This window comes from Gobio gobio (genome assembly GCF_949357685.1).
Source record: "Gobio gobio genome assembly, chromosome: 7".
Lineage (NCBI taxonomy): Eukaryota > Metazoa > Chordata > Actinopteri > Cypriniformes > Gobionidae > Gobio > Gobio gobio.
The window spans coordinates 50,605,110-50,619,215 of record NC_137103.1 but is presented as its reverse complement, the minus strand read 5'-3'; the positions used below and the strand labels follow the sequence as shown (position 1 = coordinate 50,619,215).

At 41.6% G+C, this 14,106-nt stretch overlaps 1 protein-coding gene across 1 annotated transcript in view; it reads right to left on the bottom strand.

Moving 5' to 3' along the window:
- Nucleotides 1-12,928, bottom strand: part of abcb11a (ATP-binding cassette, sub-family B (MDR/TAP), member 11a) — a 39,517-nt gene extending 26,589 nt beyond the window's left edge. Inside the window, exons 1-5 of the mRNA XM_079822236.1 lie at nt 12,675-12,928; nt 8,659-8,754; nt 7,492-7,588; nt 6,934-6,988; nt 6,604-6,845 (exon numbers count right to left, since the gene is read on the bottom strand). Of these exons, the coding sequence (XP_079678362.1) occupies nt 6,604-6,815 (212 nt within the window). The 5' untranslated portion in view covers nt 6,816-6,845; nt 6,934-6,988; nt 7,492-7,588; nt 8,659-8,754; nt 12,675-12,928. The remainder of the gene's footprint in view (nt 1-6,603; nt 6,846-6,933; nt 6,989-7,491; nt 7,589-8,658; nt 8,755-12,674) is intronic.
- Nucleotides 12,929-14,106: the final 1,178 nt, after the last annotated feature.

Genomic DNA, 14,106 nt, shown 5'->3' with positions numbered 1-14,106 from the left:
TATTCTTCCTCCATCTCTTCATCTGTCAGTGGTGCTGGTGTTTGGCTGGCCTGAGTAGAAGTCAAATGTTAATGTCACTACTCTAATTAATAAATGTAACAGGTGGGATCAGAGAACATTTCATTATGTGAGAAAAGAGCATAGACCCTTTTCACATTTCTGGGTTTCCGAAGTTGAAGTCATCATAGTTGGGTTAAATTTTATAGCGGTAAATGAGAGAATACATTAAATATATATTTTTGTGTCCCCATTTGCTCAAATAGAAAAAGAAAAACTCCACAATAGTGATTTCGCAACTTTCAAAAAGAGGGACAAAATAGAGTGAGATTGTATAACAGAAGTCAAAAGAGAGAAAGATATTATTTATTATTAGAAACACCCTCACAGCAGCGGTAACTTGTTTTTTGTAATTTGATGCAAAAGTAATATAATACAAAGTATTAGTGTTATAAATGTACAAACATTTAAAAAAAGAAAAGAAATACAAAAAACGTTGCAGGATTTTTTTTATATTGATGACCATTAAAGGTCCCATGGCATGAAATTTTCATTTTATGAGGTTTTTCAACATTAATATGAGTTCCCCTAGCCTGAATATTGTCCCCAAGTGGATAGAAATGTTGATCGGTGTAAACCCGAGTTCTGGCTGTCTTTCTCTGCCTTTGAGAAAATGACAGGCCAGACGAGCCAATCCTGAAGTCTCCTGGTTTGACGTCCAAGCAGGAACGGTTACCTCCCTTTCCTCCGCCCAGAGAATTTGGCACGCCCATGCGAGCGCCATATTTGTTTGTCCTGGAGAGATCATGGCTTGTGAACGAGTAAATGCTGGCAGTTTCTCAGTGTTTGGATGTACAAATGAAAACAGAAGTCTTTTTTCAGTTCCTTCTGATCTGTGATCAGTGATTTCTGATGTGTAGCTAATTATTTATTATTCGTGCACACAATGCAGCTTCTCTCTCTCCCGACAGAACGGTGTTTTCTATCTTGTGAGTCAGTGTTTTTGTACGTCATCGTCGCGTCTATCGGTTCTAAAATGTGCATACAGTCATGAGTTTCCGCTCAACATCGGCAGAGTAACATCTTTAGAGAAAAACTTCACACACGCCGAAGCTCGGGCTGCACTGGCCGGTGGCCTTCAACATCCCCAACCCCCAGTACTGCATCTGGCCCACAGCGGAGGCACCAAACGCGGCGTGAGATTAAGCAGAAGGGGGGTAAGCGTGAGCATATTCGGGCTAGCCAGCCTAGCCCCACAATAAACTGGATTACATTCGATAACTGCTGTTGTGTCTTTGTTTGCGCTGTGTACTCAACGCGCGTCACTGACGCTTTTATTTTATTTTAAAAATAATGCTATTATCAACACTTACTTTTAACTCGTTCATCTCGACAGCTGTAATGGTACTTTGCATGTGTTACAAAGTTGGTAATAATGATGAAGACGGACTCTGTGTGACTGGGACTCGTGTTTATTCAGAACTCTCAGATACAAACACAATAAACTTGGCTGACTGACAGCGCTCTCATAGTTACTATAAATAACTTTGTTAGCAATCGCTGAGCTCCATCTCTGGTACATTAGTGATGTCCGGTTCGCGAACGATCTTTCTTTTGAACCACGGCATTCAGCCACAGGGCAAACAGCAGTAAAAAAAATTATTTAATTAATTATTTAATTATTATTTCTAAATTATGACATTTTATGATGTAAAAGTCATACTAACAATATAAGTACACCTCAGGAAACATTATAAAATAATAGAAAAATGCCATGCCATGGGACCTTTAAAACACGTCATCACTGTGAAAAGGGTCTATGTGGGAAAAGCTGCTGCACATTGGACACTGAATGATATTTAATATGTCAAATGTTTGTAAAGTCATAAAACCTACACCCATGAACATTTTATGCTTAAAGCTTTACCTGATTGAATTATGTTTTTATTTTTCATTTTTAGCTGCTGCAACATTCTTTTTTTGCCTTTTGGATACCATGAAAATTAAACTTAAACTAATTAAGAATTAAACTTACATATTGACCCGGAAGTATGCAAACGTCTTTTTTTTGGGTGAATCATAATTTCGGAGCTCCATTGATCGTGGCTTTTCATAGTTGGGGTGCATTTGCTTAACTCAGAGTCAGTCTACTCAGAGTTGATTGAACTACCTCAATTCAGCTGTTCTGAAACCCAAAACTCAGAGTTTCCCATCTCAGAGTAAGTCAACTCAGAGTTCAGGTTTAAACTCAGAGTTGGTTGAACCTCCTTATTGAAACGGGGCCCAGGCCTGGAATTTGAGTTGTGTTTGTTTATATTTGTTTTTGTACGTAGGCGGCAGTTGTCCGTGAGGGGCAGCCGTCGTTATTTTATTTTGTTGGTTAATTTTATTAAAAACTTGATTGTTTGCCGGTTCCCGCCTCCTTCTTCCCTGAACATACAAACTACGTTACAACTATCAGGAGCGAAAGGAATCTGCAGCAGTCAGGTGATACAGGTCAGAGCTCTTTAAGTTGTTTACGTTCCTTATTTTTGTAATGTTATGTGCTTTGAGACATGAGGTAGTTTAACATTGTCTCTCTTGACTTGAACGTTCCTGCTGGACGTATTCACGTGGCTTTGGAGATGCTCTGAAGGGACAGTGGGATCTTGTGCTTTCAAAGCAAGCTCGCTACAGCCTCTCCCAAAATTACCTACCCTTCCTTTAACAGCATACTAATACTCTAATGAGAGTTAGTTGGTATGTAGTTGCAAAGTTGCACATAACAATACAATTTTCCTCAGGTTCTAGTAGAATGGGGCCGCTGAGGTTATGTGACCGTGGCAGAGGCAGGGGCCTGGCAGAAGAGGGCAACACCAGAGAGAGCGAGGACCAAGGCAAAACCGGAGAGAAGGAGGAACTCAGTGGAGCCGAAGGGGAGCAGGACTGAGGTACAGCTGGAGGTCCAGAAGCCCGTGGTGAAACCAGGATGACGAGAGACCAAGGTGTAGCTGGAGGGACGAGGGAGCCCGGTGGAGCCTGAGTGATGGCAGACCACGGCGGAGCAGAGGGAGCGCAAAGCCAAGGTGGAGGACTGAAGGCGGACGACTGATAGTTCGAGGTGGAGAAATGGGCCTGGAGGGCTGGGGTTTACAATGGCAGAACTGGCGGAGAGAGGAGCCAAAGCGGAGGCCTGATGGTCTTCCTGGACGGAGCCTGGCAGACCACGGCGGAGCAGAGGGAGCACTGAGCTAAGGTGGAGGACTAAAGGCGAGGGTGGGATCTTATGCTTTCAAATTATCTACTATTCGCTACTATTACCACATACACCCGTAAATCACGCTCAGTACATTCTAGACGCCGTAATTCTAATAATCTGCGTAGTGTACCTATTTCCTCTGCTACATTAATGTCCATTCCAATTGGTCTCTGGAACTGCCAGTCTGCTGTAAACAAAGCAGACTTTATTCCATCTATTTCCACTCATTCACATCTCAGTCTCATGGCTCTAACTGGAACCTGGATCAAACCAGAAGACACTGCCAGTCCTGCGGCTCTCTCAAATAATTTCACTTTTTCACACACCCCTCGCCTGATTGGGAGGGGTGGAGGTACTGGTTTGCTCATCTCAAATGATTGTAAATTTGGGCCCATTCCATCTCTATCTGGCAACTGCTCATTTGAATCACACTCAATCACTATCACTCATCCTGCTAAAATCCATGTTGTAGTTATTTATCACCCTCCAGGTCAACTGGGTAACTTCTTGGAGGAGTTGGATATTTTACTCTCTCACTTCCCTGAGGATTGCACTCCTTTGGTACTGCTTGGTGACTTCAACATCCACCTTGATAAACCCCAGGCTACAGACTTCACCACTCTTCTGACCTCATTTGACCTTAAGCGAGTATCTACTACAGCTACTCACAAATCAGGTAACCATCTGGACCTTATCTACACACGCTACTGCTCCACAGACAACACGTTAGTTACTCCACTGCACACCTCAGATCACTTTCTCATCACTCTTAACCTCCTACTGACTCCTGACACAACACGCACTCCTCTGCAGATCACCTTTCGGCGTAATCTACGCTCGCTCTCTCCCTCCCGTCTATCCACTATGGTTTTATCCTCACTCCCTCCATCTGCTCAGTTCTCAGCACTAGACACTAACAGTGCTACTGACACGCTTTGCTTAGACAACTTCTGTCCCCTTTCATCCAGGCCAGCCCGCACCACCCCCTCTGCCCCCTGGCTGTCTGATGTTCTCCGCGAACATCGCTCTGGACTCCGGGCGGCAGAGAGGAAGTGGCGCAAAACTAAAAACGCTACTGACCAAACCCTGTATCAGTCTCTTCTCGCTTCTTTCTCTACTAATGTCTCCACTGCTAAAACTTCATACTACCACAACTGCTCTGACTCTCGTGCACTTTTCAAAACATTCTCTTCGCTCCTTTGTCCCCCCCCCCCCCTTCATCAACTCTTACTGCTGATGACTTTGCATCATTTTTCACAAACAAAACCTCCTCCATCAGCAGCCAATTCACCACAAACCGACACGCACTTCTCAACAACCATCACACACATGCTCCCCTCCTTCTCTCTGCTCTCCGAAGCAGATGTCTCCAAACTCATCCTTTCCAATCATCCCACTACCTGTCCGCTTGATCTTATCCCCACCCACCTCCTTCAGGCCATTTCTTCTTCTGTGACTCCTGCACTCACTCACATTGTCAACACCTCTCTTCACACCAGGACCTTCCCCACAGCATTTAAGCAGGCTCGGGTAACCCCACTGCTTAAGAAACCCTCTCTTAACCCAGCACTTTTAGAAAACTACAGACCGGTATCCCTTCTGCCTTTCATTGCAAAGACACTTGAGCGAGTTGTGTTTAACCAGCTCTCTACGTTTCTTGAACAGAACAACCTCCTGGACATCAACCAATCCAGCTTCAAAAGCGACCACTCAACTGAGACTGCCCTGCTCTCAGTTACGGAGGCACTGAGACAGGCAAGAGCAGCTTCCAAATCCACAGTACTTATCCTACTGGATTTGTCTGCTGCTTTTGACACAGTTAACCACCAGATCCTCCTGTCAACTCTCTTGAAGATGGGCATCTCAGGAACTGCTCTCCAGTGGTTCAAGTCTTACCTCTCAGGTAGGTCCTTCAGGGTGTCATGGAGAGGTGAAGTGTCTAAGTCACATCATCTAGCTACTGGCGTTCCCTAGGGCTCAGTGCTTGGACCACTCCTCTTCTCCATCTACATGTCATCACTGGGATCTGTCATTCAGAAACATGGCTTTTCCTATCACTGCTATGCCGACGACACTCAACTCTACTTCTCATTTCAACCAGATGATCCCACGGTTGGTGTTCGTATCGCTGCCTGCCTAACAGACATTTCTGCCTGGATGAAGGAACATCACCTGCAACTCAACCTTGCAAAGACAGAACTGCTTGTGGTCTCAGCCAACCCAGCACTTCACCACAATCTCTCCATTCAGCTAGGTTCATCAACCATAACTCCGTCCAGGACAGCCAGGAACCTTGGAGTTGTGATTGATGATCAGCTAAAATTCACTGACCACATCACTGCAACAACCCGGTCCTGCAGATCTGCACTATATAACATTAGGAAGATTAGACCCTTCCTATCAGAGCAGGCCACACAACTCCTGGTCCAAGCTCTTGTTCTCTCCAGACTGGACTACTGTAATGCTCTTCTAGCGGGCCTTCCGGCATGCACTATCAAACCCTTGCAACTGATCCAGAATGCAGCGGCGAGGGTGGTCTTTAACGAGCCGAAGAGAGCGCACGTCACGCCTCTATTCATCAGTTTGCACTGGCTGCCAATAGCCGCTCGCATCAAATTCAAGACACTGGTGCTCACCTACAAAGCAACCACTGGCTCTGCACCGATATACCTCAACTCGCTTGTTCAGACTTACACACCCTCCAGGAGCTTACGTTCTGCCAGTGAACGACGCCTTGTGGTGCCATACCAAAGAGGCATGAAATCGCTCTCACGGACCTTTTCCTGGACCGTTCCCACCTGGTGGAATGACCTGCCTATCTCAATTTGTGCGGCCGAGTCTGTAGCCATTTTCAAAAAACATCTAAAGACACATCTCTTCCAGCAGCACCTGACCAATCAAGAATAGCACTTATCATTCTATTCATTTTCTGTCTGTCTAAATTATTTAAAAAAAAAAACTTCTGTCCTGTGTGTTCTGTGCTAGATTAACTTGTTTACTGCACTTGCATACTGTTGCCCTTGACTGTTCTAGTTGCTTCTACTGCTCTCATTTGTAAGTCGCTTTGGATAAAAGCGTCTGCTAAATGACTAAATGTAAATGTCAAAGCAAGTTTGCTATAGCCTCTTCGAAAATGACATACCCTACCTTTAACAGCCTATTAATACTCTAATGAGAGTTAGTTGATATGTAGTTGCAAATTTACTTATAGTTAGTAGAATGTCTAAAGTGGACTATATCCTAGGCTCCTGCATTTGCACAGAACAATACAATTTTCCTCAGGTTCTAGTAGAATGGGGCCGCTGAGGTTGTCGTGCAGACAGAATCATTTGTATGTCTCACATGGTGTCCTGAACATCCTCACTCACCCACAGTACGTGGTGGTGCTGTCCGGCCGCTCGACCACAGACCCGTTCAGCCAGGTAATGGTGTTATTGATGCAGGCTTTGTTCGGGTCGGTCAGTTCCTGAACCTCAAGCTCATACTCCACAAAGGTGTTGGTCATCATGCCATACACCAGCAGCATGAGAGGAGACGCGGCGCCGTGGACCAGAGAGCACACGCTTCCCACCGCCATCATCAGGCCTTCCTTCCATGTGGCAAAACGGAACTGGGCAGAGGTCACAAACAGTGACGATGTGAGAGAAAAATCTAGAACAAGACCAATCTGAACAGCAGAATCATATGGAGACCCTTACCAGCTGAAAGAATCCAACGCTCAGAGCTTCCTCTTTTGTTTTGTCGCTGCCATTCCTTCAAACACAGAAATATTTGTAATACTTTTTTAATTGATTTTCATGCACAACCTTTATTATTATATTATACAACTATACAAATGCACACAGTTCATTTATAATAAATAAATCAATTGAAATCAATTCTTAACAATCGTTACTTGTATGTCAAACCAATAATAGTGTTGCTAGAATAGTTTTTAGTTTTTCTCTCCCTTTTCATTGAAAACCACTTCATATTAACACATTCAACAACAACAAATATCTAAAAGCACTAATCCAATCAATAAAATATTAAGACATTTTTCTCTCCAATGGTAGCCTAGCATATCATGCATAAATAATATAGATTTATAAGAAAAAAGTCAATAAAAAAAACAAAATACTCACTTGAGGTCAGCATCTGTTTTGTAAGAAAGAAAATTGAGTAAAACATCAAAAACTAATTTGTTTATTTCTTGATTATTATGTACATGTAATTGTAGATATTGTGCAATTAAAATGAGACATGCAGCATAATACAGTTCTTACCTTTATCAGCTTTGTTTGATGTTATGTTTTTATCTGATGATGTTAAGTTTTCACCTTTATTCTTCTTCATTCTTCAGTTTGACTGCATCTGAAATGTGGTTTCACAGAGGAATAACTGTTTAGCTATTTTCAACTTCTCAAGGGCATCAACTAATGTCTCCTCATGACAAAACAAAACATTTAGTCTTATCTGACATACATTTAGCAAGAGAATTTGTCACATGCCTGTCCTGTCTCGTGTAGCACATGTGGTGTTTTGTAATTTTCCTGTCTCTGTCTAGATCCCACCCCCTTTGTTATCTCGTTATTGCTTTTATTTGCCCCACCTGTGTTCCCTCATTTCCCTGCTTGATTTGTCCCCTTTATAAGTTCCTTTGTGTGTTCAGTCTTTGTCGAATCGTTGTATTGTCTTCGTCTCCCGGTTCCCCGTGATTCCTTTTGGTTTGTTTAAGTTTGTATTCTGTTATTCTGATTGTGTTTTTTCCCCCCCCTTGTGGGTTTTTGTTTCCTGTTTATATTTGTTTTGTTATTAAATTCTTCTTTTCACTGCACATGAGTCCTCACCTCAGTTTTCTTCAGTTTAAACGTGACAGAACTAAAGAGGTAGTAAGGCTGAACTTTATTTATTTTTTTTTTTTTTCTATTCATTACTCCTGTGTGTTGAACTACAGAGACAACAACCTTTACCTGCAATTATTAACCTGGCAAATCATATTGCATATATAACAGAGCTACTGAATATTAATATGGAACTTCTCTTTTCAACAGATTATGTCTGATGAATTATTGCAGGATAATTAAAAAAAATACTGCACCATGGAAAAAAATATATTCATGAATAAAAAAATTGAAATACAAAAATGAGACTGTTTAACTGTTTATATCCAGACTTAGAAGAAAAGGTCCTTTACAGAACCTTAAATGGCTCTGTCAGGTGTATCACCATATTTTATGGATTTAGTTTTAAACATAGTTTTAAACAAACGTCAATCTCACTGCAAACTATTGAGATATCTAAAATATCTCTTTAGTGTTCTTTTCTGTTTCCAAATCAACTTCATAAAACATTTCAAATGACCAGCAGTTACACTGCTCAATCAAATCATTTAAATGTGAAATATTTTTGTAATAGAGAGAGCGAGAGGGACTGGTTCATACCTGTTGTGCTGAGCTGCTCTCAGTGGTGATTCTCTCATATCAGAGGGGCTCTTCTTTCAGCGCAGTCAGTCCACACCTCCAACACTATCTATTAGACTGATAAGACATTACCCGATCTCAGTCCGACAAGGTCAAGGTGTGCGCAGTCTGTTCGCTACTCCAAACAAAGATTTAAGTGATGGCGAGGGAGGGTGAGGGAGGGATGTTAAAAGTGTTAATGAGTTGCCAATGTGAAATTTTTCCTGACATTGGTCACATTTATTAATGGTCTGATCAAATCACATTGAGATTTACTGCTGATTATTAACGTCATCTCATAGTCAACAGTAATAAATTTGGGTTGAATGACCGTTGGGTTGTTGGTTTCTTGAGACAAGCACATAAGGATGGGCTTGCAATATTAGGTACTCCCCCTTCCCACAAGGTTCGTCCTCGCATTGTATGCACAAGTCCATCGGTGGAGGGAGGGGGTTTGGGAGGAGGGCAAGGAGAGGCTTGAAAAGGACATGAGACAGGAGGAGCCAGCAGAGGGGAATACCGTGGCAGAACTGGCGGAGGGAGGAGCCAAGGCAGAGCCCTGATGGTCTTCCTGGATGGAGCCTGGAGACCCAAGCGAAACTCCAAGGACGATGACCCAGGACGACATCATAGCCCTGGGGGGCTGAGGTGATGTCGTCGGCTCAGGTGACCGTGGCAGAGGCGGGGGCCTGGCAGAAGAGGGCAACCCCAGAGAGAGCCAGGACCAAGGCAAAACCGGAGGGAAGGAGGAACCCAGTGGAGTCGAAGGGGAGGAGGACAGAGGCACAGCTGGAGGTCCGAAAGTCCGTGGCGAAACCTGGATGATGAGAGACCAAGGTGTAGCTGGAGGGATGAGGGAGCCAGGTGGAGCCTGAGTGATGGTGGACCATGGCGGAGCAGAGGGAGCGCAGAGCCAAGGTGGAGGACTAAAGGCGTACGACTGAAGGACTGACAGGTCAAGGAGGAGAAATGGGCCTGGAGGACTGGGGTTTACCATGGCAGAACTGGAGGAGAGAAGAGCCAAGGTGGAGCACTGATGGTCTTCCTGGATGGAGCCTGGGTGTTGGAGCAGGACGAGGTGGAGACCCAAGCGAAACTCCAAGGACGATGTCCCAAGGCAGCATCATAGGCCAGCAGAGCAGAGGTGATGCCGTCGGCTCAGGTGACCGTGGCAGAACAGGGCAACACCAGAGAGAGCGAGGACCAAGGCGAAACGAAAGGGAAGGAGGAACCCAGTGGAGCCGAAAGGGGAGGAGGATTGAGGCACAGCCGGAGGTCCAGATGTCTGCAGCGAAACTAGGATGACAAGAGACCATGGTGTAGCTAGTGGGACGAGGGAACCCGGTGGAGCCTGAGTGATGGCGGACCACGGCGGAGCAGAGAGAACGAAGAGCCAAGGTGGAGGACTAAAGGCGGAGGACCGAAGGACTGACAGGTCGAGGTGGAGAAATTGGCCTGGAGGGCTGGGGTTTAACACGGCAGAACTGCTGGAGAGAGGAGCCAAAGCGGAGTACTGATGGTCGTCCTGGGCGGTGGAGCAGGGCAAGGTGAAGACCCAAGTAAAAATCCAAGGACGATGGGGCAGATATGACAACCGGGACGAACTCTTGGGCAGGGTCCAGTGGCATAACTTTGTTTTAAAAAGTGGGTGGGACAGGTGTGCATGGGGGTCGGTATGATCTAGCATTGCTAAAACAATGCTACCTCAGATGTAAAATATATACAATAACAATTGTAGAAATTGCATTGGGTTTATTTATCGATATAGAACTCATGTGATAGTTTCATACTTGCATCTAAACACAATATATCGGTGGTGCCAAGATTTTTCACGAGAATAAATACATAGATTCGCAAAATCTGTTTGTATTTTCGAATGCCCTAGTGGTACAAATTTTTCAGAGGTTCTGGGTTCTAATTTGCTCTCGTATAGTTTTTTTTCTCATCAAATTAGAATATCCTCAGTGATTGTATATCAAGAACAGGGACAATATTTTGTGCATTTTGTTTTGTGATTTCACCGGAACAAATTGAAAGTCTTTGCAACGGCGTTAAGCGATAGATTAAATCTCTCACCCGTGTGAAGACTACACAGTGTGCGCGAACCACAAGAGAAATCAGCCCCACTGATAACAGCGGCAATGAGCGCCAGATCGCCTCCTATTTAACAAACAAACGAAATTATGCTCTGCTAGTTAACTGGAGATGTTTTGTTTGTATTTGTTAGTAGGTAGGTTCATCCGTGCCGCGAGATGTTTCAAAAAGTGGTGGGGACAATAGCGGCCCTGGCAAAAAGTGGTTGGGACATGTCCCACCCACAAATTACGCCTATGGCCGGATCTGACTCTGTGGTTGTTGCTTGTTGTCCCTGGCAAAAAGTGGTGGGGACATGTCCCACCCACAAATTACGCCTAATATGGCTGGATCTGACTCTGTGGTTAGAGGGTCTCACACTCTGTGGCAGGTTTTCTCTTGTTGTCCCGGACTCTCCGGGCTGGGATGATAAGCCCTATCTAGATCGAACGGACATGGCTGCTGATGGAGTTTAATGTCCCGGGGAGTTGATGGCATCATCCTCCACGACTCCCATGGTGATAGAGGATCTGCAAACCCATAAGGCAGGGTTCCTCAAACTTGGTCCTGTAGGGCCACTGTCCTGCAGAGGTTAGCTCCAACCCTGATCAAACTCACTTACCTGTGATTTTCTAGTTATCTTGAAGATTTTTATTAGCTTGTTTAGGTGTGTTTGATCAGGGTTGGAGCTAAACTCCACAGGGTAGTGGCCCTCCAGGACCAGATTTGAGGAACCATAAGGGATACTCCACAAACTCGGCAAAGGGACGGTGCTCCCCCTCATCGGTAGCATCTGTCCAAGAATGTGTTTAGATTTATATTGAATTGTTCTGTAGTGAGTCTATACAGTATTTAACGAAATTACATCAGAAGCAACTATAATTAAGTTACAGAAAAATTTATAGTAATCCCTTACTTTACCATAATTAAATTATAGTAGGCTAATTCATTACTTAGTAATAAGTTACACCCAACACTGTATATACAGTATTAGGCTACTATTTCATATTTTGGGAGCATTTAGGGCAAATGTATGATGATAATAAAATGTATGGTGCATGTCCTAGGTCAATCCTTTCAAAACAGTACATTTACAAAAACTCTGAAAGTAAAATATCTTAAAAATATATATCATAAGGATTTTCAACAATTTTTTTTTATTTTTGTGCCCAACCAATCAAGAGAAATACCAAAATAATTGACATCTTACTTCATGCAACTAACAAGCAATAACAGCATATTTCAGGCCCTAGAATCAAGCAAACAAATATGACATGCATGCATTTATGAGCTAATTAAAGACTTACAAATGGGTTAAAAAACACATAAAATAGGCTTTATCTTTTTGGTCTGTCTCTTAGGAATCTGATGTTATGGACTCAAATACTGTTGTGACAAATTTTTTTACATTTATTAACAACAATTAATTAAATGAATTAAATTCTGTTAAAAGAGAAAACACTCTCACAGGTATCGTAAAATTAGGTCAGTGACCGGGCGGTGAATAACTACATGGTATTGTTTGTCCTGTAATAATTCACTTATCACTTATTAATAAAAGTTTTACAGTTAAAGTGATAAAAGCTGGTGTCGTTGTTTGCAATATTCTGCCATAAAGGTGCAACTTGCAACTCTCCCATCAGGTATCAATCCTTGTCATTAAGATATTTAATGGCTTTTTAGTGGATTTAGAAAGCATTCTCAATTCAATCCTGAATGGCGCACAACCCTTTCCCCGCATTAAAATGTATGAAGTAAGATTAACAGTATTAAACCTGTAAACGTGTTGTTTTAAATGCAAGTCCCTAATTTATATATCAGCTCAGTCTCTTTATCCACCAATGGGTTCTTGGCCTGAAAAGCGTTAAATTGTTAGAGTCTTGATGTTTATTATACTTCCAAAAAGAGATTGACGAGAGATTTACCTATTCACACACATGAACTGGACCCGCTGTCAGCATGTCTTTGGGTTGTCAGTCCTGTATGAATGTAGCCAATGTCCTACTTTTGAAGCAGCGCTTCTCTTGTCTCTTCGGGATGAACCGCTTAAGTCCCCTTGTTTGGATAACAGCCTCTGCTAAATGAATAATTTGAATGCGTCTCAAGGAAGTGTGCAGCAGCATTAACAATAACACAAGTGATTCCTGCTCACTGTAAAAACACTGTTTCAAAGAAGTCTGAGGTTGTTTCCTGTGTTTGGGAATGTACTGTTTACACGATCCCAAACACAGGAAATCACTTCTTTAGAAACTGATCTCAGGACCTGTGTTGTTAACTAAAACTATTAAAAATCATTGTTGTTAACTGAAATTATGGTAAAATAAAATATAATATCAATATTAGAAACTGAAATTTAAAAAAATAAGTTGTTGACTCGATAACTAACTGAAAAAAAGTCTAAGTTGAAGTATTAAAATGACTAAAACTGAGATTAAAAGTAAAAGGTAATCACTTAAAAAATAACAAAAATGACAAATGGATACAAACAAATTATTAAAACATAAACTAAAATTAAAATGAACATATAAAAATAAAAGCCAATTCAAAATATTAATAAATACTGTAACAGGAGATAAATAATACTAAAATGACATTAGTTTGCACTGGAACAGCTCCAAAGAAATATTGTTTTTTCTGTAACACTTTACAATAAGGACTCATTCATTAATATTGACATAACATGAACTAACAATGAGCAATATGTTTTTACAGCATTTATTAATCTTTATTAATGTTCGTTACAAATACATTTGTTTGTTCATGTTATTTCAATAATGTTAACAGATACAACATTTGATTTTAAAAATATATTGTAAGTATTGAGATTAATAACTAAGATTAAAAAAATGCTGTAGAAGTATAGTTCATTTTAACTTATTAACTAAATGTAAAAAAATTAAACCTTATTGCAAAATGTTACTTTTTTCCCCCGTATAGACTTTCTTCTATTTTATCTCTCATTTTTTGTTGCAGTTTTAATGAAAGAAAACAGAATAAATCATATAAATGAATTAAAATAAGAAAAAATAGAAATTAAGAAAACAATCCAAGGGGCATCCCTTGGATTGTTTTCTTAATTTCTAATTTTTTTTACAGGCATTAAACATTAATAATAATAATAATTTCGATCTGTCATGCTGAAGCACTTTTGTAAATCGTGTACGGCTCAAGTGCATATTATAAAGCATATTATTGTTGCATGTTTAGAAAAGAAAAGACATCTAAACACTGTAAAAAAAAAAAATATTATATATATATATATATATGATCAATAGGTTATGACAACATATTTTTTAACATTGCTTTAACTCATCAAAATAAGTTAAGCAATTTTTAACTTTTTTATAAGATACAAGA